This window comes from Lynx canadensis, chromosome B3 (assembly GCF_007474595.2).
Source record: "Lynx canadensis isolate LIC74 chromosome B3, mLynCan4.pri.v2, whole genome shotgun sequence".
Lineage (NCBI taxonomy): Eukaryota > Metazoa > Chordata > Mammalia > Carnivora > Felidae > Lynx > Lynx canadensis.
The window spans coordinates 134973979-134996800 of NC_044308.2; the positions used below are offsets into that span (position 1 = coordinate 134973979).

The following is a 22822-nucleotide window of genomic DNA, read 5'->3' on the forward strand; positions in this document are numbered from 1 at the left end:
AGCGGGCTCCAGGCTGTGAGCTGTCAGCACAGAGCCCGACGCGGGGCTGCGAGATCATGACCTGAGCCGAAGTCAACCAACTGAGCCACCAGGCACCCCAATCACTGTAGTTTTATAACAGGTCTTGGTACCCAGCAAACCAAGTCCTACCCCCGTTCTTCAAGTGTGTCGGGGTGCCCTTGACCCTTGTCATCTCTGCGTGCCTTTTCATGGAACACCTTTGGGAATCCAGCTGGGATTGTATGGATTCTTCAGATCGGTTTGTGTAGAATTCATACCTTGACACCCCGCAGACCAGATCTGTCTTTCCATCTCTTTATTCTCTTCTCGTATGTTTATACTCTGCAACGTTTCATTTTATATCATGAGCAGGAACCTGGAGAGACGTGGCAGAGTGGTTGAGAACATGGACTGTATACTCAGAGAGTTCAAATCCCAGCTCTGCCCTTACCGATTCCATAGCCTTAGTGAGTTGCTTAACGTCTGTACCTCAGTTTCCCCCTCTGTAAAATGGGAATGATAACCAGAGTTATGGTACAGGGTTGTTTTAACGGATTAATGTGGTTAATAGAGAGCAATGCCTGGTGCACAGAAATCTCTGGAAACAGTATTAATTTATTTTTGAGTATGTAATACATTCACAGGGTTCAAGATAAAAATATATTTTTAGGGGTGCCTGGGCGGCTCAGTCAGTTAAGCATCTGACTCTTGGTTTCGGCTCAGGTCATGATGTCACAGTTCATGAGATCGAGCTCTCCTTCACTGACAGTTTGGAGCCTGCTTGGGATTCTCTCTCTCCCTCTCTCTCTGCCCCTGTCCTGCTCTCTCTCTCTCAAAATAAATAAACATTAAAAAATATATACATATATTTTTATATATTTTTAATATATTTTATATATTTTTAAATATACATATATATATATATATATATATATATATATATATATTTTAAAGATGTATAGTGAAAATTCTTCCCACCTTGTCTCCTGTGTGTCTGTTCCTATACTTGCTCAGCTAGTGATTAGTTTCTTGCATCTTCTTCCAGTGCCTTTTTTCCAAATGCAAATGATCTTTTTTTTCCCCCCAACAAGGGAACATAGTATACATACTGTTCTGTAATTTGTTTTTGTCATGTAACCACATGTCCGGAAGCCTTTCCATGTCAGTGTACAGAGGGCTTCTTCATTCTTCTTGTAGCAGTTGCCTGGTATCCATTCATTCACCCAGCCCCTTTCCGATGGACGTTTAGATTATTTCCAGTCTCTTCCCCATTGCAGACAATGCTGCAGTGAACCCAGCAAGTATCTTTGTCTGTTTATTGTTTTGCACATGTGCAGCTGTATCTTTATAGATATGTGATTCCAGGGTTTGTATTAGATTGAATATCTAAAATTGCTTTCTTTGTAGATCAAAAATAATTGGCTGTTGCCAATTTCGTATCGTACTAATCCTTCCCCAGTCATTCAAGCATTTAAAAAAATTTCATTGAGCACCTATTCTGTGCTGAGCCTGGGCGCACAGCGGTAGACATGACTGACACAGAGCGCCGGGAGCAGACGGGCCGTGACAAGAGACGTTGTTCACCATTTGATTCTCCTTCTTGACGTCTGTAAGTCACGTTGCAGTAAACATCTTTGTCCGTGGAGCCTTATCTCACCTCTGAAATATCTCTCTGAGATAAGTTCTAGAAGGGAAATGACCTGCATGTGCCATCTTAGCCAAAACAAGAAAGCAGCGTTCTCTAGATGTGCTTGTGCAGAACCCAGCTCGGTTCCACATCTGAAATCCCCTTGATGAGAACTTTTCTTTTTCAAAGTTACAAATTGTTTTAATTATTTTGGGAACAGGTGGTAGAGTCACATGAGTTGAATTCAAAAGGTGCAAGAAGGTATACAGTGAAACGCCTTCCTCCCACCCCTGTGCCCCAGCCTCCCCGTCCCCCACCGAGGGCAACACTTGGTCCCTCTCCTGTGTGTCTTTGCAGAGGTGGCCGCAGCCCATGTCAACATACAGGTGTCACAGCTGCGCACGGGCCTGCCCAATGCCCTTGGTGACCTGGGTTCTTGTGTCCCCACTGCATCCAGCTTCAGTCCCAGGCAGGAAATCTGTCCCCCAAATGCTCTCTTTTCCAGTAACCATCTTCATGTTCAGTGAAGTTTCTAAGGATTTGGGCAGAGGCGGGGGACGCGAGGAAGGAGGGAAATGTCAGCTGCTTTTTCACTATGTATGATTATTTTTGTAATTATTATCGTGGCGAGACTAGAATTTTGTCTGGTCCATAGTAGATGCTCAATAAATACTCATTGGATGAATGAATGGTTGAGAGTAACATCATTGATGCTTGCTGTATGCCGGGCACTATCCTGAACTCTTTACAGAATCCCATAAGGTAGTAATGGTCATATCTCCCATCTTTTTTTTTTTTTTTTTTAATTTTTGAAATTTTATTTATTTATTTAATTTTATTTTTGAGAGACTGAGAGAGACAGAGCACGAGCTGGGGAGGGGCAGAGAGAGAGAGAGAAGGAGACACAGAATCCGAAGCAGGCTTCAGGCTCTGAACTATCAGCACAGAGCCCGGCATGGGGCTCAAACCCATGAACCGTGAGATCGTGCCCTGAGCCAAAGTCGGACGCTTAACCAACTGAGCCACCCAGGTGCCTTTCATACCTCCCATCTTAAGTGTAAAGAAAGTGAGGCAGAGAGAGCTCTAGTCACTTGTCAAGGTCACCAAGCTGGGATTCTAGTTCAGGCTGTCTGGTTCCCGAGCCCGTGCTCAAACCACTAATCAGCCCAGCCCTTGCCATCGCTCAGAGCCCAATTGCACACAGCACTGGGGAAAGAATTGGTATTATCATCTATGAGCTGGGTCTTGATGGGAGTGGGTAGTCTTAGCCTAGGACTGGTGTGTGGGCAGGGCCAGCAGGCTGAGTCAAGTAAGGCTGGGTTCAAGGGGCTGGCTGGGATAGGGACAGAGGCTGTGACCTGTGAGCCCGACGAAGTTACTACCCATCAGGAGGGTGGAGGAACTTGACCCAGGTTCCCAGGAGGCTGTGGTGTCCAAGGCTCTCAGGAGCACAGATTGGCCAGGGCCAAGGGCCATGCAGAGAGAAGCTATGAGCCAGCAGTCAAACCTGAGACATGGGGTCTGGGGGCAGGCCCGGCATAGTGGGAGCAGCCACCAGAGGGCTCAGCACTGGAGCCTGGCTCCACCAGGCTCCACCGGGGCCCCGGAGTGGCTCAGTCTAAGCAGGTGGAACCCTTGGGGTCAGCGGAGGACCCGGCAGACAGCCTGGAAGGCAGGGCTGGGAGCCGGGCAGTGCCTGGCATGTGCCAAGCAACAGAGGTCGGCAGCACACACAGGTGTGGAAAGTTTGAAGGCCTTTGACCTGCTAGACCCCTTGATGTGGGCTGTGACGTGCAAACTGAGACAGCCTGACCCGTTCTCAGCACTTCCGGGGTCCGGAAGACCTGCTTAAGCTGACTTCCCCTCTGAGAAGCTGTGGGCAGGGGCCCACAGCACCGCATCCCAGGTTCCTGAGGCTAACCCACCAAGTGTTGGGTGGGGGGGTGGGGGGGAGGGTGGGGGGGACGGGGGCGCGGCTTAAGCTGCACCCTGTGTCCCACCGCCTCGCAGAAGGCCTTTCGGTTTCTGGGTGGAGAGAAAGCCAGGGAACTTTCTCACAACACGATTTTCCAAACACCGTCCTCGGAGCCCCCAGGCGTCAGTGGGAACCCACCAGGGCCTCAGGCATTTATTTAGCCTGTGAAACCGGGCCGTGGGTTGTGCACGTTACAGGCTTAAGACATTCTGACTCTGAAACTGGCCCTGTCTCTTCCATCCCCGTGGTCAGCCCGGAGCCGCGTTTTTGGTCCCGTGTGCACCAAACGCTGGGCCAGAGGTAGAATCCGGCAGCAGCTGTGGCTTAGCTTCTACACGTCGAGGAAAAGCATCTGGCAGGAAGGAGGCCACAGAGAAGCTGGGCTGGCCGCCTGCCTTCTCGCAAGCTGTCTGCTGGGGCCGAGCCAGCCCAGCTAGGGAGAGAAGCCTTTAGGTGGCATCCAGCCACGGGTCAGTTGAGTCCAGAATCGTGGAATTCATAGTGCTGGAAAGAGCCTTAGTCCCTGGTCGGGTCCATGTCGGTGCATGGCAGAACCAGACGGAGCCCGTGGCAGACAGCACGCTGTGTCCTAGCCTTCTTTTTCTGCGGAGCCTTCAACATCACGGTCTAAGCAGCGGCTACCGACCGCGTGCACGTTCAACCTACTTGCCGTCCCAGGTCCAGTTCAGCCTGCTCATTTTTCTCAAGAGGTCGCGGAACCTAGAGAGCAGGAGTGAGTGCCCCACGGTCACATAGTGAACAACAGAATGAGACCGTGGTCTCCTGAGTCTGAGCTCAGTGCCACCGCCTTTATATCCTACCTGTTCTCCTGATGAATACAGCGTTTGTCACAACCGCTGCTCATCTCGTAGGTCTGTTAGTTCCCTTCACTTCGACGGTGGGAATCCCGACCTCAGAATGCAACAGTTTCCCACCGTTTATCAGAGTGTTGCTCGCGTATGTAGCTGGGGAAAAGCTCGTGCCGTGTTGCGTCACGTTAATAGGGGTAGGATATCTAGATGAGGGAAGTGATGGTAATGTGTCTTTCTTCACTGCTCAGGGCACATCGGGGGAACTCAAAAGAGTCCCTGTTTGAGACTCTGCGTTTCGAAAATACAAAGAGGATACTCAGCATGCTCAGAAGGATGGTGAAACAGTATGATTAGGGAGCTCCAAACCCCGCTGTAACTTACATTCAATTGGTTTTCAGTAAGGGTGCCGTGGGGGTGCCTGGTGGCTCATTCGGTTAAGCGTCGGACTTCGGCTCAGGTATACAGTGTGCTCTTGGTTTGGGGGTAGGTTCTCGTGATTCATCGCTTACATACAACGCCCAGGGCTCTTCCTAACAAGTGCCCTCTTCCATGCCCATCCCCCATTTTCCCCACCAGCCCCCGCCCCTCCACCCCCATCAACCCTCAGCTTGTTCTCTCTATTTAAGAACAACCTCTTATGGTTTGCCTCCCTCCCTCTCTGTTTATAACTATTTTTTTCCCCTTTCCCTCCCCCATTGGTCTTCTGTTAAGTTTCTCAGGATCCACCTGTGAGTAAAATACATATGGTATCTGTCTTTCTCTGCCTGACTTGTTTCACTTAGCATAATACCCTCCAGTTCCATCCACGTTGCTGCAAATGGCCAGATTTCATTCTTTCTCATTGCCAAGTAGTATTCCGCTGTATATATAAACCACATCTTCTTTATCCATTTGTCAGTTGATGGACATTTAGGCTCTTTCCATAATTTGGCTATTGTTGAAAGCACTGCTATAAACGTTGGGGTACATATGCCCCTATCAATCAACAAGGAGTGCATGTATCTTGATGAGCACTGAGTGATGTATGGAATTGTTGAATCGCTGTTTTGTATGCCTGAAACTAATATCATGCTATGTTAACTACACTGGAATTAAATATATATATGCGGGGCGCCTGGGTGGCTCCGTGAAGCGTTTGACTTCGGCTCAGGTCATGATCTCATGGTTCCTGGGTTGGAGCCCCGCGTCGGGCTCTGTGCTGACAGCTCAGAGCCTAAAGCCTGCTTTGGATTCTGTATCTCCCTCTCTCTCTGCCCCTCCCCCACTCATGCTTTGTCTCTCTCTCTCTCTCTCTCTTTGTCTCTTTCTCAAAAATAAACATTAAAAAATCAAATATATATATATATATATATATATATATATATATATATGCAAGTGAAAGAAACCAAACATAAAAGACCACATATTATCTGATTCCTTATATGAAATATCTAGCGGCCAATCTATAAAGACAGAAATAGAAAGTAGATTAGTGGTTGCCACTGCCTGGGGTGTTGGGAGGAAATCATGGCTGCCTATGGGTATGGGATTCCTTCTGGGGTGATGGAAATGTCTTAAAATTATACTGATAGCTGCATAATTCTGTGACTATACCAAAAATGGTTGAGTTGTGTGTGTTAAAATGTTATATAAAAAAAAAAAATCACTTCATTTGCAAATTCATAGAGACACTGTATGTAAAACACCAAGCTCAAGGCCCGCCAACAGGGAAACAGCTGATAAACGTTAGCTCTGGGAAGCCTTGTCGAAGAGTAGGGCTGTTCATCCGAGAGGAGAGAAGACCTGGGGTGGGGGAGGGGGTGTGCCAGCCATCTTCATATAGCTGAAGGGCTCTGTGGGGGCGGGTGAGTGGTCCCCAAGGCCCTGTAATGTATAGAGAAAGCAACAAGAGGGAAAGCTTGAGAGAAACACATTTCGTCTCCATAGACATGGAGAATTGCTTCTCACGATGGGTTGCCCAGTGAGGTAGTGAGCCAGCCGCCCTGTCACTAGAAGTCGTCAAACAGATACAACGAGTACATATTGGGATGCTACAGAGAGAACCTCAGCATTAGGGGAACATCTGAGGCAGAGGCCAGCGGCTTGGAGGCTCACAAAGGCGAGCTGCTGGTTAATCCGTTGATGGCTCATTGTCAGCAAGGCCGACGGTGTTTACACTGTGGAAGTCGGCAGTCGCTGTACATCTGGACGTCTCTGTGAACTGTCCCAAATGCCCCATCCCCTCTAGTGCTTACCACCTGTTATGCGTCAGCCGTGGCTGGGTTCTTTCCGTGTGCCGTCCCACACGATCCTCACATAACCTTCCGGGAGGTGGCCTGGTCTCCCTGATCACGGTGGGGGGCACTGGAGCTCAGCCAGGGGGAGTGGCTTGGCTTTGGTCATTACCTTAGGGCCTGTGGGGTGCCTTTGCAGCTGGCATCAGCTGCTGTTCCTGGTCTGAGTCCTGTGGCTTCCAGAAAAATGGCCCCAGTGACCTCTGGCTTCTTCTCTAGTGACCTTGTGGCAGTTTTCCGAGGATTTCCCCACAAGTCCCCTGGGGCTTGATTCTCTGGATGAACTGGTGAACCACACCCAGGCTGGGCTTATCTTCATTGCCTTTCGGCACAGCCCTCACGCTCCGGAACTGACTTCACGACACGAAACAAACAAACAAACAAAAGCTGGAGTGCACCGTAGAAATTGAGCTGGCAGAGGGAATAATGAGCTTGGCTGCCTGGGGACCTCCCACCCTGTATCTCCTCAGCCTGTGACACACGCTGAGATCTTGGGGGAAGGTGTGTGGGTGTTTTGTTTGCTTTTTAATTAAGTATTTCAAGCACACAGAAGTCCAGGGGAAAACATAACGATGACCTGAGTACCCATAACTCAGTTTTGTTAAATCCTTGTCATTTTGGCTTCTTGCTGCAGATCCCCTAAAAAATAAATCAGGGGTCACAGAGCTGGCCGAAGCCTCCTGCAGACCCCTCCCCGATCCCATTTTCTTCCTCTCCCCTGGCAGGAACCAGCATCCTGAACTGGGTGTGTCCGTATCCACAAACAAGACACGGAGCTGTGGCATGTGTGTTTTTACACCTGCTTATGTTCCTTCCTTCTGTAATGTGCTTATTCCACTCAACATTAGGTTTGAGTGATTTTGAAATTTGTTCTTTTTTTATTTTTTTAAATGTTTTTAAATTTTTTTTTTTTTTTTTTTTTTTTTTTTTTTTTTTTTTTTTAGGCAGAGAGAGACAGAGCGTGAGCAGGGGAGGGGCAGAGAGAGAGAGGGAGACACAGAATCCGAAGCAGGTTCCAGGCTTTGAGCCGTCAGCACAGAGCCCGACACGGGGCTCAAACTCACAAACCGCAAGATCGTGACCTGAGCCGAAGTCGGACACTTAACCGACTGAGCCACCCAGGCGCCCCTGAAATTTGTTCTTTTTTTTTTTTTTAACGTTTATTTATTTTTGAGACAGAGAGAGACAGAGCATGAACGGGGGAGGGGCAGAGAGAGAGGGAGACACAGAATCGGAAGCAGGCTCCAGGCTCCGAGCCGTCAGCCCAGAGCCCGACGCGGGGCTCGAACTCACGGACCGTGAGATCGTGACCTGAGCTGAAGTCGGACGCTTAACGGACTGAGCCACCCAGGCGCCCCTGAAATTTGTTCTTTTGATGTAACTTCAGACTCCCAGGGAAGTTATGAGAATAGTACCGAGAACTCCTGTATGTACATTCTTCACCCAGACCCACCAGTGAACATTTTGTCACCTCTGCTCGTTCTAAGTTGCAGACACGGTGCCTCTTTACCCCAGTGTATCTGAGTGGGTGTTTCTCAAACAGAAGGACATTCTCTTACCTACCCTCAGCACAAGGACTAAAATCAGGACATTAACAGGATTTTGAGATTTAACTGTGTTGCATTGGTTCCTGCCTTTTAGCAGCTGCGTGATGGTCGCAGGTGGATAGAATCACAAATTATGGACCCATTCTCTTAGGGATGGACTTTGGTCGTTCCCATTGTCTGGTCACTGCAAACGCCCCTGCAGCCAGCCATCCTCATCGTCTCCTTGTGCCCGTGTGCATCCTGGGAGGGGACGCTGGGCCTGGGCCACACCATCCCGTCTCTCTTAGATTTTGACAATCATTTTCAGAACAGGTGCACCTGTCTTCATTCTCGGTGGTGCTTAACCCTCTTGGTGCCCCAGCGGCTCCTAGAGGGCCAAGCCGTGGATTCTTGCTTATCTTGGGCCATCTCGTATGTTGCCACTGTAGCAACAGGTGTTCCTGGGAGAAACAGAACATGACTGTGTATGTGGCTGCCCCAGCCAGAATAAAGACCTGTTTGAAGTGTTATCACGTACCAGGTGCTGCTTGGTGTGCGTTGCATGTGGCAGGTGTTACCAGCTCCATTGTACAGATGAGAAAACTGAGCCCTGTAGACGTTAAATACCTTGCCCTTGTCACTTGTCCAGGGCGCGGCAGGGGCTGGGACAGAGACTAATGAGCCCCAGGTCTTCGCCCTTGTGCTGGGCAGAGTGTGTGAAATGTCCACCGACCCTCGAGTGGTGAGTTTGTAGAGAGATGGCACCAGCTGAGAGGTTGATGTCCCTTCCTACCAGGTCTCACACCTCCCACACGCCGGTCCTTGTGTTTCTGGTCCCTCCCGCTCTGTGCAGAAGGAGTCATTTCATTGAGGAGCAGTCGGCATGGGGGACAAGGAACTGTCCTGGGCAACTGTCCTGTCTCACCCTGGGAGTGTTGAGGCATGGCTGCATCTCACGGCCACCAGAGTCACAGCCAGGGACACTCCCCTCCAGGACCTCTCGACAATCCTGTCCCAGCTGGAGAAACAGGTGCCACCTCAAAAGGAAAGGAGGGGACTTCGGACTTCTGAAGCTTAGGGTGGTTGCTGCCATCCATTTGGCAATTCAATTGTGGCTTTTAGAGGCGTGCTCTTAGTGACCCCATAATAATCGTCACACACGGAGTGCCCTTTTCATGCCACGTGCCTGCCTGCCGCATCTCCTTTGCTCCCAAGAGAAATTCTCTCAGCTGGTTGTACTTACTCCCTTTGCAGAAGAGGAAACTGGAGGTCATAGTGGTTGGATAAGGCATCCAAGCCCCACCAGAGTCTGTGCAAAACTGGGTTACGAGCCAGGCTCGGGCGACCCCAAAGCCAACAGCTCTCCACCCTGCGTTCGTTTATGTGACAAACAGGTGTATTTTCCCACATTTATTTAATTAGGATACGTTTTAATCATATAAGTAATGCTAGTCAGTATAAAAAATTGAAACAAATCCCCTGCACTTCTCAGAAATAACGGTCTTTAATGATGTCTTACGTAGCCTTCTGGAAGTTATTTCTGTGTACATTTTTACATGTCTCTGTGTATGTTTGTACACATTCCAGATGCTATAACAACATTATCTAACCTCCTTTGCCGTGTATGACAAAGACGCAAATACATGGGAAATTTTTTAAATTCCTTCCAGAGCTAGAGTAGTGTAGTGCTTTTAAGCACAAACTCTAGAGCCACGTTGCCTGGGTTTGAATCCCAGCTCTGCCACGTATTGGCTGTGTGCCCTTGGGTAAGCTATTTAACCTCTCTGTGCCTCAGTGTCCTCATCTTGACTTGGGACTGTTAGGTGTCGAGTATTGATTTCCCAGGACCGGGGCAGCTTTTGAAAACTTTGCAGCTTGAAACAACAGAAGCTTATTCCCTCATAATTCTGGAGGCCAGCATTGTATCTGCAGAACTGGTTCCATCTGTAGGCCCTGGGGGAGAATCCCTTCTGTGCCTCTCTCCTAGCTTCTAGTGGTGGCCCCCTCAGCCCGCGGTGCTCCTGGGCTTGGGGACGTCCTAAGCCAAGCTCTTCCTCTGCCTTCACGTGACTTTCCAGTGTCTCTTCGCAGGCTTTCTCTGTTCTTGTAAGAGCACCTCCCGCTGGATTTAGGGCCCGCCCTCAACCCAGGATGATCTCATCCCTAACTTAATTACATCTACAAGATCCTTTTTCTAAATAAGTTCACATTCTAAGGTACAAGGGGTTAAAATTTGGACGTACCATGTTGGGGGGCACAGTGCAGCCCAGGTGTGTAAGTAGGAGGATGCCCAAGTTTGGGTTTGGGGTCATTTGGGCGCTCTGAGCGCCCACTTGCGACCGCAGAATGCCAGCGCCGGTGATGGAGCTTGGGGCTGGGCTGTGGGGCTCAAGCACAAGAGCGAAGGTGGAAATACCCAGAGCTGAGACCGTGTCGGATTTGGTTTCACTGCTGTGATGACTGGTATTGAGCAGCCTGGCCACATCAGCTCCTACTGCCAGGGGCCGTCGCTGAGCCACAAGGTGCTGGAACTTGTGGGTTACCCCTGGGGCCAGGTGTTGTCTGGGTTACAAGCCAAGTGCAGCACACAGATGTCTACCCCAGTCACTCTAATCAAATGTGCTAAATCCTAAAATCAAGACTACAAAGGGGAAGAATTGTAGTGATAAGAACCCCGTTGGAGGGTTGGAGTGATAGAAAAACAATAGTTAACATCTGCTGAGTTGTGCTAAGCACCCGGCAGACCTCTGTCTCACCGAGTTTTCATAATAACCCTTTTATGTAAGGGTTATTACTACCTTTTTATAGATGCTTAAACTGAAGCCCGGAGAAGTAACGTAACTGGCCAGAGGTCACACAGCCTGGATTCAAACCCAGGGCTTCTAGTATAACAGAAAGGCTTCTTCTCAATGGGTCTCAAGGGATGGGGAGAACTTTATCCCCAGTAGTTTACTGTAAAATATTTTGTTTTATTTTAAGTTTATTTATTTTGAGAGAGAGAGAGAGAGAGAGAGAGAGAGAGAGATAAAGTGAGGGAGGGTCAGACAGAGGGAGAGAGAGAGAATCCCAAGCAGGCTCCCCACTGTGAGTGCAGAGCCCAACGTAGGGCTCAAACTCAAGAACCATGAGATCATGACCTGAGCCAAAACCGAGAGCCGGACGCTTACCGGCTGAGCCACCCAGGTGCCCCTAAAAGATTTTAAACTTGCAGAAGAGTTGAAAGAATTTTTCAGTTAACACCCATATACCCGCCACATACCCTTAATGTTTTTGTATATTTACTTTATTACACCCCCATCTATCCCTCTATCCTCCTGTGAATCCACCTTACTTTTTAAACCATTTCAAAGAAAGTTTCGGGCACCCCTGGATATATTAGCATACGTATCATTAGCTCGAGTTCAGTGTTCATTGGTGGTGCTTTTGTATTGTTTTGGCGTAAAATTTACATAGGATGCAACGTAAATGCACATATCTTAGTATGCCACTCGGACTTCATACAAATGGGTTCAGACAGTATGTATGTTTTTCTGCATTTGGTTTCTTTCACTCGGTATGTTTTTGAGATTCATCCACGTGGTTGTATGGATCAGCACTTCCTAGTCTGTCGTGAGATAGACAGTGACATACCACTGTCTGTCGTTCATTCTGCCTTTGATGGACCCCTGGACCAGTGTCGGGCTATTAGGAGGAAAGCTGCCATGAAGATTCATGTCCAGGTCTTTGTGTGGACATATTTTATTTCTCTTGGGTGGGATGGCTGGCCAGATGGTAGGTGTCTGTTTAGACTTATTAAAAACACACAAAAAACCTGCCTTTTTCGGGGCGCCTGGGTGACTCAGTCAGCTGAGCATCCGACTCTTGATTTAGGCTCAGGTCATGATCCCGGGGTCATGGGATCAAGCCTTTGTCGAGCTCTGTGTTGGGCATGGAGCCTACTTAAGATTCTCTCTTTCTCTCCCTCTGCCCTTCTCCCCCACTCATGCTCTCTTAAAATGAAAAATTAGGGGCGCCTGGGTGGCGCAGTCGGTTAAGCGTCCGACTTCAGCCAGGTCACGATCTCGCGGTCCGTGAGTTCGAGCCCCGCGTCGGGCTCTGGGCTGACGGCTCGGAGCCTGGAGCCTGTGTCCGATTCTGTGTCTCCCTCTCTCTCTGCCCCTCCCCCGTTCATGCTCTGTCTCCCTCTGTCCCAAAAATAAATAAACGTTGAAAAAAAAAATTAAAAAAAAAAAAAAAAAGAAAAATTAAAAAAAAACAGAAAACCGGCCTTTTTCCAAAGTGGTTGTACCAACTCACATTCCCTCCAATAACATGCAACGGTTCTGATTACTTCCCATCTTCACCAATTTGTGACATCAGTCTTTTTAATTTTAGCCATTCTGGTGGTTGTGTCGCGGCATCTCATTGTGGTTTTGATTTGCATTTCCCTAATGACTAATGATGTTGGGCAGTCTTTCACCTGCTTACTAGCCATTCGTATGCCTTCTTCTTTGAGGTATTTTCAAATCTTGTGTCCGTTTTTAACATCGACTTGGTTGTTCTCTGTTAGGTGTATGCTTTGCGGATATCTTCTTTGAGCCTATGGTTTGAGTATTCGTTTTCTTCACGAGGTGTTTTGATGACACGTGTGTAAATTTTGGTGTGTGTAATTTATCCATCTTTCCTCATGTGATTCTTGCTTTCTGGTCCAATCCACTAAACTTTTGGCTGCCCGTTGGAGAAAATGTTGGGAGGGAGTAACAGGGAACCCGAAGGAATTGCAGGTGGACAGAGCAGGGTGGGGAAGCTCGGGTTCTGCTGAGCTGATGGAGGGCAGCCCTTTGTAGGGGAGTTTGCAGGGGGCAGGGCTCAGAAAGAGAATGCCTTCAATATTAGGGGACTGGATTGGATCCTTCAGGCGGTGGGAGCCATTGAAGGTTTTAGAGCTGGAAGGGATGTGATCACAAGGGTGGCACAGTGCCCGTGACATTGGAGGCTGGGCAGTTTCTCCTTGGTCACCCTGTCCTCGGGATGCAGGTGGGACTCCCAGGGAGCTGGGGGCAGGGAACAGCTTCATCTCTGTGGATCCTTGAAGACTCTCCATGGGCCCAGAAGCCACCCCATGAGGCCCCGTGGGCCCCATGAGGTCATAGAGGGCCCATTTCTTGCTGAGGAAGCTTGCGTGGTAGTGGGCTAGTTGCTAATCAGAAGCCCAGGGAAGGTGTTCATATATATGGATTTAGAGCCACCTCTGCCAGTGGCTCCAGAATCTTACAGGGACCCCCACCCTGCCCCCTCCGACCTCCCCTCCTCCTCCCCCCGCATCCCCACCCCTGCACCTGCCAGCCCCCAGGCTTCCGGGTAAGATTGCTCAAAGGCCTTCACCCTTCCCCAGACATCTGCGTCCTCCGTACAGCTCAGCACGACCTGACGCACTCTAGGTCACTCGTTCACCTTGTCAGTCACCTGGCCCCTCTCCTAGACATGAGGTTTGTTGTTGTCGTTTGGTTTTGTTTTCTCTGCTCTAACCCAGTGCCTGGAACAACATCGGGAGCTTGCAGACCCTCAGAGACTGTTCACAGTACAAGTGAATACAAGACAGACCCCCTCCTTTCTCACAGAGCCTGTTTGTTTGATCATGGCTTTGGTTCCATAGGACAAAAGGAGGACCTTTGTCCCCAAAGCCCAGGCCCTGCCTCAGGCCACCCAGTAAGTGGAGGAATATTCCGGGCCACCCCCTGCCCATTGCACAGATAAGAAAGCAGACTCTGAGGGAAAGGACGTTTCAAGGCCTAAGCCTAGCTGGGGGCAGAGAGGAAGTTGGAGCTCTCGCCCCCAGCTGCCTTTAGAACCCTAACCTGCCCCTGGGGGAGGCCCCAGCCCAAGTAAGGAGGTTTAAAGATGATCAGGAAGACTTTTGGTTCCAGAAGATAGTTTTGTGTTTCCAAGTGGGGGGAGGGGTTAGAGCAAACGAACAGGCCCTTTTCTGGGTAATTCTGGCCTCCACCCTTCTCACTTCTGTCCCAGAGGAGATGCTGTGACCACCCTCATCCTTCAGGGCCTGGGAAGAGGTTACATCAGTATCGGCTGGGCCTCCCTGGACTTGAACTCCAAATGAGGCCCACTGGGCCCCAGCCCCACGGCCTGTGGACATCCATAGGGCGGCCCTACAGCCCCTCCCAGCCCACTCCTGTTGCCCTGGTGACCAGGCACACTTCTCTGCGTGGACCCAGAGGGGAAATCCACGAGTATCTGTGCCTGCACATCCAGCATCCCTGAGACGGAGGGCTTCTCCAGGGATTTGGGAGTGGGGGCGTCAGGAGGGAATTTTAGCACACACCCACATTGGCTGACCGCACACCCGCCTAGCCGGGTCTCTGCAAAACCCGGCTGCTTAAACAACACAGCGCTGCCGGACCTGTTTGGTCCAGCACTTCCCAGCCTCCCTGCAACCTAAGACCTGCCAGGACCCTGCCCTTCCCTTTACGAGATGCCGTACCCTCATCAGGACTTTTGGGTCTTGCTGCCCTCTGACCCCCTCTCCCCCACCACCTGGTTCCACTTTTCTGTGCCTGTAACGGGGTTCATCCTGGCCTTGTCCCTCCACAGGGTGTCTCCTTACTAGCATCCGCTAGTCAGGGACACAGGCAAAAGAGGGGCACCAGCCACAGCTTCCTAGGTAATAAGGGTTCCCATCCCTGCAGATACACCTAGAGATTAAGTTCCTCAGAATCAAAACTCTGTGTGTGCAGGGGTTCCGGTGGAGTGAGCATTTGGGGGAGGGTCTGGGGTCTCTTAAACTGGACCTCTACTTTGGTTTTGCTCTTTCTTAGGCCTGTGATAGGCCCCCTTCCCCCCCCCCCCCCCCGCCCCGACCTATCACATCCTCACCCTGGGGAGCAGAGAGTGTTGACTGGGAGGGACATAAGGGAGCCTTCTGGAAATGTCTGTATCAGAGCAATAGAACTATAATGCAAGCCACAAATGAAGTTTTGAATTTTCTCGTAGCCACATTAAAAAAATAGAAGGAGGGACGCCTGGGTGGCTCACCTCAGTTAAGCATCTGAGTTTGGCTCAGGTCATGATCTTGTGGTTCATGGGTTTGAGCCCCGCATCGGGCCGTGCACTGACAGTGTGGAATCTGCTTGGAATTCTCTGTCTCCCTCTCTCCACCCCTCCACCCCCACCAAAATAAATAAATAAACTTAAAAAAAAGTAGACAGAAACAGGTGAAATTAATTTTAATAATGTTTTCTTTAACCAAATACACTCAAACTATTATTTCAACGTGTCGTCAACATAAAATATTATTAATGAGCAATTTTACAGTCTTTTTTTTTTTTTTTTTCATATCAAGACTTCAGCTCCTGTGTGTGTTTGATACTCCTAGCAGGTCTCAATTCAGTCAACCCACTTTTAAGAGCTCAATAGCACTGGTCTCTATCTGGGTGGTAGTTAACATGGGTATATGTATGGATGTATATATATGTATACATACATATATACATAATTAACACGGGTATATATATAACATATATATATATACATATATAATTCTGTCTAGATGTATACTAAAGACTTGTATGTTTCACTGTAAGTTACACTTCAATTTAAAAGTTTTTTTTTTATTTTATTTTTTAACGTTTATTTATTTTTGAGACAGAGAGAGACAGAGCATGAACGGGGGAGGGTCAGAGAGAGGGAGACACAGAATCCGAAGCAGGCTCCAGGCTCCGAGCTGTCGGCACAGAGCCCGACACGGGGCTCGAACTCACGGACCGCGAGATCGTGATCTGAGCCGAAGTCGGCAGCTCAACCTACTGAGCCACCCAGGCGCCCCTCAATTTAAAAGTTTTTAAGGGGCTCCTGGGTGGCTCAGTCGGTTAAGGGTCCAACTCTTGGTTTTGGCTTGTGAGTTTGGTTTGTGAGTTTGAACCCCACATCAAACTCCACACCCACAGTGCAGAGTCTGCTTGGGATTCTCTCTCTCCCTCTCTTCTCTCTCTCTCTCTCTCTCTCTCTCTCTCTCTCTCTCTCAAAATAAACAAATAAACTAAAAAATAATAACAGGGGCACCTGGGTGGCTCAGCCCTTAAGCATCTGACCGAGTCAGGTCATGATCTCACAGTTCGTGAGTTCAAGTCCCACATCAGGTGAGCTTGAGCCGCGCTTCAGGTGAGCACAAGACCGGCTTCAGGTAAAACACCAGCCCCGCTTTGTGAGAGAGCCCCGCTTCTCTCTCTCTCTCTCTCTCCCTCCCTCCCTCCCTCCCTCTCTCTCTCTCTCTGACCCTTATGGGTCTCTCTCTCTCTCTCTCTCTCTCTGCCCCTGGCTCACTTGCACCCTCTAGAGAGAGGTACAAAAAATGATAATAATAAAAATAATAAAAGTTTTAAAAATTCTCTTCAGAGCTCTGCTCCAATGCCCGCTGTGTTTCCCTGAAGCCATCCTGGGTTGGAATTAGCTACTTCTGTTACACTGTGCTTCTGTTATGTTTATCCCAATGCTTCCGCTGCTTGTTTCTGTGCGTATCCAACCCATTTTATTGTAAGCACCCTAAGGGGAAGATCATGGTTTATCTTTTAATTCCCAAAGGACTCCTGGCTTCACAGATGCTAGATGAATAACTGACCATTGAACCGAATCCCCGTTTGTTGCACACCAGTCTCTGGGCTGGCTGCAGGATGGGCTGATCATTTGATTCTGTTCTCAGTCCTGTTCCAGATGTTGGCAAACAAGGAGAGGAAGAAGAGGAGGAAGGTGGCATGGGGCCCTGTCTGCCGGTCACCCCGAAGAACTGCCTTCCACGGCGGGGCATCAGCGTCCTGGAGAAGCTCATCAAAACGTGCCCGGTGTGGCTGCAGCTGGGTCTGGCCCGGGTGGAGGCAGCCAGGATCCTGCAGCGGGAGGCGGCTGGGGTGAGTTGGGGTCTCTTCACCTTGTGACGGGTGGGCGGGCACAGCCACAAGGAGCTGCCTGGGCTCCCACCCAAGCAGCTGGCCTCTGCACAACCGGCCATCTACATTCCTTTCTTGGGTTTATCAGCTTTTCGACTGGGGTGTCTTTTCCCCAAACTCAGGAGCGAGAGACTGGCGGGAGGTCTGGTGTCCCTGCTGGAGAGCAGGGAACTGTGTGGCTGGCATGGGCTGCTCTGGGCATTCGTGCACCTGCGTTGACACTTGGAGAAGAAAGGGAATGCCTTCAATATTAGGAGACTGGATTGTGGACAGGACCAGGCATCTGGGACCAGAGGGTACCAGAGGATATCAGAGCTGGAGGGACCTGAGAAATCATTTTACACCCCTTTATTTGACATATGAGAATTAGGGGGCTGTGTGTGTTGGAGGCAAAAGCTCTTGAGTCAGGCTCTGTGAGTTGAGTGAGCCTCCCTTTCTCTCACTTTGAAATGGGGCCATCAATTAAAGTGCTTTGCTCTAGGTGACAGGGGCATTGCAGGGGAAGAAAGATCCGTAGATAGTGAATCAGAGCTCATCAAATGCCACCGACCACCACCCCATGCATTTTCTGTTCCATGCCACTTCCTTTAAAAAAAAAAAAAAATTCGTTTAATTATAAAAGTGATAGGCATATGTATTCACTGTAAAAAAAAAAAAAATCAAACTGGACAGACGTGACAAAGTAAGGAGTAGAGTCTTCTCAAAGTTTTTGCCATCTATTCTCTTTCAGCCTCTACTCCACTCCCCAGGAGTCTTTTTTTCGGTTTTCTTTTTTATCGAGGTGAAATTCCCATAACAGAAAATTAACCATTGTCAAGTGCACCATTTAGTACGTTCGCAGTGTTGTCCCAGCACCGGTCCTGTCAGACATCTGCCAGACATTTCCTGGCCCCAACGTGAAGCCCTGCATCCAGTCCCCCCACCCGCACCTCCGCCCCTGCCCCCGGCAACCTCCAGTCTGCTGCCGAAGCCTCTTTTGCTCTAAGTGCATGGTGTGTCCCTCCAGGCATCCTGTACACAGAGCCCCATGTTGATAGCGGCCAGGATTCATCAGGTACTTACTGAGTCCCAGGCACTGGTCTCAGGTCTGTCTGTGAATCATCACTCTTTGGGCTCACAGCAGCCCTCTGAGGTAAGCATTACAATTATGCCCGTTTCACAGAGGAGGCAACCGGGAGGCAAAGAAGTTGAGTGACCTCCCCCACATGACTCAGTGAGCAAGGGCCCGAGCTGAACCCAGGCAGTCTGGCTGCTGCCGTGCTGTCTGACACACGCACGTGCAGGTGGAATCGTGCCTTTCGGCCGCTGAGCACTCCTCCGGGGTTCAGCGTCGATGCAGTGTGCAGTCTACGTGCGCTGTGTCCAGGGAATGCTCCAAGCTCCCGAATACACGGGGCTCGGTTGATTAGTGGACTCATTCACCTTGGACTAGATAGAATCCATCAAGTCCGCAGTTCCAGGATTACCGGAACTTAGGGGCTTCCAGCCACGTCCCAACTTCCCTTTGTCACAGGTGCCCCTGCCCCAGGGAGTGGGGACCCTCCCTCTTAGGGAGTGAGGCCCCACAGCCCAGCAGGATCCTTCCCAGCTCAAGAGAGGCCTCTTCTGGGTATGGTGGCAGGTGCCCCGCGGGCCAGGCGAGTCCCACCGCAGCACCAGGGGCAGCCTGGGAGTCTGTAGATCCCTCTGGAGGGATGAGCAGGGAGGGAGCTCGAAGGGCAGACTGTGAGGCTGTCGTGCTCGAGAAAACAAGGTCTGTTGTTTCGTCCTTCCCCGCCATAAAGTTTTCTGTTTGGAAATAACTGACGGCTTCAGAGCGGATGATAAAACCGTGTGGAAAAACGGAGTCGGGGGCTCAGGCCAGTGAGTGTCCCAGTCAATGTTCCCAGGCCCCAGGCTCTGAGAAACATCCTCTTCCCTATTAGGTTCTTCTTCTTCTTCTTTTTTTTTTTTTTTAAGTGTTTATTTATTTTTGAGAGAGAGAGAGAGAGAGAGCTGGGAGGGGCAGAGAGAGAGGGAGACACAGGATTCGAAGCAGGCTCCAGGCTCTGAGCCGTCAGCACAGAGCCCGACGCAGGGCTCAAACTCATGCCACTGTGAGATCATGGCACGCTTAACCAACTGAGCCACCCAGGAGCCCCGACTCTTCTCTATTAGGTTCTGAGGGGATTAGCTTCCCACCCTTCCCGGAGGCGATGCAGCTCAAAAACAGCCCCAAGTGCAATGTTTTGATGCTGAGGGATGGCCATTTTCTGGAGCTTTCTTGGTCACTGGGAGAGGTGTGCCCCGGGCGTGGGTGTAGATGTGGGCAGATAGCACAGTGAGGACCCTTCCCAGGAGAAGGCAGGTGCGTCTCCAGGGCCGGCTGGGCTGGGCAGAGGTCTTGACTGCTCTGCCCCCGAAGGGTTCAGCCCTCGCTTCAAAAACTTTAAGATAACCCCAACTCACAACAACAATAGTGGTTCTAAGTGAAGAATGCTTACTGATGCCAGGCCCTGTACTGGCATTAATTCAAGTACTGCATGATGTCGTCTCATTGAATCCTTGTGATAATTCTGTGGGGCTGACTCTGCTATTATCCCCAGTTTACAGATGATGAAACTGAGGCTAAGAGGAACATTTCTAGTTTGGGCTTCCCTTGAAGCAGACCCCGAGATGAGGATTTGAGTTCAAGAGGTTTATTTGGAAGGTGACCCCAGGGAGCACCAGCAGGGGAAGTAAGACAGGGAAGGGAAGGGAAGGGAGGCAGCTGATAAAAGGTATGTATGTGATCATGCAAGTTACCTCTGGGCAAAGAGGAGTGAATCTTGCTGGAGCACTCTAGGAGCCAGTGTAGAACACGCATCTCGAGGTCATCCCACATCTCAAGGTCATCCCCCCACTCTCGAGGGATGAGAAAGCAGTTGTTGTCTGCCAACCCCTGAGAACCGTTGGTTCAAGGCTGTGGAGGTGAGGATTCATGTTCCAGCACCTCCTGTCTGCCCTGGGTATGAGAAGACCTGACCCTGGCCAGAAAGCGTTGCTGAGCTCTGGAGTGATGTGGGCAGACTTCCTGGAGGGGGCAGATGCTGAGCTGGGTCATGTGGCACGGATGGGCAGGACTGAGATGGGGGGAGCTGAGAGGTTCATTGGAGAGTTGGTGGGTGGGAGAACCGTACAGGCTGAGCCCCAGAGGTCGGCATGAGCTGGGCTGGGCACACGGTGATGGACCTATGATCCGGGGCCTGAGTCTAGCAAATAGAAAGCTTCTCCAGGGCTAGGTCCTAAAGTGACCCCTCGCCCAGAGGCCTGAATCAGATCCTGGGAGTAAGACCATAGCTAACATTGAGACAGAAGGCAACTGCCCTAAAGGAGGTCAGCCAGGCCCTCGCTCGGTTCCCGCTCGCTGCCCCTCGGAGGCCGCAGGAGCAGGGCCAGCCCTGAGAACAACAGAATTAGAGCAGATGCACCTTCTGTCGGCTTCCCTGCCCTCTGCCTTTACCCCGGACTCTTCCTCTTCTATATTTTCAAGCAGAAGCCAAGCCCTAAGCTCACACTCTGATAACAACGATGGGCCAACTTTTACCCAGAGTTTTCCCCAGAGTTGCTCTTTGCACAACCTGATCCATTCTCACGGCGATTTCTATCAGGTAGTAAGTGTTACTAGCGTCCCCATTTCCAGATGAGGAAACAAAGGCACGAGAGGTTCACTCACTTGCCTGAGAGGTTCACTCACTTGCCTGAGGCCACACGACTGGTGAGCACAGAATCTGCATGGCGTGACCTTCATCGAAGGCCCTTTGCTGGGTACCTTCATCCCACACGATGGCCTGAAACTCAGCTACAGTGTTGCTTTCTTTGTTTTTAAAGCTGCAGACACTGCAGGTGACTTCCAGGCTGTGAGAGAGAGAAGGGTCTCCAGGGATGGCCTGGACCCACCCTTCCTGATGTGGAGGGTACTTCCTCCTGTCCATGCAAATGGTCAAGAGACTGGGCATCCTGCCCCCTTGCCCCCACACCAGTATCTCTGTGACCTTGACCACGACCCACCCCCTCCACCCCTCCCTGTCTCTCCTCCCTGCAGTCTGCTTCTCTGATAAGGTGTTGGGAACATACTGGCCCATTTTTTATTTGTGTGCATCCAGAAACCAGGCAACCGAAAAGCCACCTTTATTCCATCTGCACCCAAACATTGTTGTGTTTTAAAAACAAAAACAAAAACAAAAAAAACCACACTTATTTTGGAAATTTGAGATTCGCAAAACAGTTGCAAAGATAGTATAGGGAGCTCCCAAATACTCCTCACCCAGTTTCTGCTATAGTTAACATCTAACGTTAGTAGGATACATTTGTCACAATTAATGAAACAATATCGATACATTCATGTTAACTAAAGCCCACAGCTTGTACCCAGTGTCCATTTTCTGTCCCAGCGTCTCCTCCAGGGCACCGCATTACATTTAGTCGCGGTGTCTTCTCAGGCTCGTCTTGACTGTGAGTTTCTCAGGCCTTCTTTGTTGTTCGATGGCCTTGACAGTGTTGAGGGATACAGGTATTTTTTTTTTTTTTCCTGTTGTATTTATTTATTTATTTATTTATTTTTTATATTTTATTTTTTTTTTATAATATGAAATTTATTGACAAATTGGTTTCCATACAACACCCAGTGCTCATCCCAAAAGGTGCCCTCCTCAATACCCATCACCCACCGTCCCCTCCCTCCCACCCCCCATCAACCCTCAGTTTGTTCTCAGTTTTTTTTTTTTTTTTTATGAAATTTATTGACAAATTGGTTTCCATACAACACCCAGTGCTCATCCCAAAAGGTGCCCTCCTCAATACCCATCACCCACCCTCCCCTCCCTCCCACCCCCCATCAACCCTCAGTTTGTTCTCAGTTTTTAACAGTCTCTTATGCTTTGGCTCTCTCCCACTCTAACCTCTTTTTTTTTTTTTCCTTCCCCTCCCCCATGGGTTCCTGTTAAGTTTCTCAGGATCCACATAAGAGTGAAACCATATGGTATCTGTCTTTCTCTGTATGGCTTATTTCACTTAGCATCACACTCTCCAGTTCCATCCACGTTGCTACAAAGGGCCATATTTCATTTTTTCTCATTGCCACATAGTATTCCATTGTGTATATAAACCACAATTTCTTTATCCATTCATCAGTTGATGGACATTTAGGCTCTTTCCATAATTTGGCTATTGTTGAGAGTGCTGCTATGAACATTGGGGTACAAGTGCCCCTATGCATCAGTACTCCTGGGATACAGGTATTTTAAGGTATTTTGTAGGAGGGCCCTCGGTTGGGATTTATCTGATGGTTAGACTAGCGTTATGGGGCTGTTCTCATCACATCATGTCAAAGGCACCTACTATTAACATGACTTACCACTCACTGTTAATATTGACCTTGCTCACCTGGCTCAGGTTGTGCTCAGGTTTCCCCTTGGCAAAGTTAACTGTTTCCCCCTTCTGTACTGCCCTCTTTGGCAGGAAGCCACTGTGCATATGGCCAACCCTCAGGGAGTGGGGAATCCTTACGACCTACGTCAATTATTTGGAGCTCTTCTGCACAAGATCTTTTTTGTGTCCTCTCCATTTATTTATTCATTTATTTATTTATTTTTTAATGTTTATTTATTTTTGACAGAGACAGAGCATGAGCGGGATAGAGGCAGAGAGACACAC

The 22822-nt window shown here is 49.5% G+C and overlaps 1 protein-coding gene across 1 annotated transcript in view; it reads left to right on the forward strand.

The window, feature by feature from the left end:
• RIN3 (Ras and Rab interactor 3) overlaps positions 1-22822 on the forward strand; it is a 125142-nt gene that overhangs the window by 21560 nt on the left and 80760 nt on the right. Inside the window, exon 2 of the mRNA XM_030319824.1 lies at positions 16906-17110. Within this exon, the coding sequence (XP_030175684.1) occupies positions 16906-17110 (205 nt within the window). The remainder of the gene's footprint in view (positions 1-16905; positions 17111-22822) is intronic.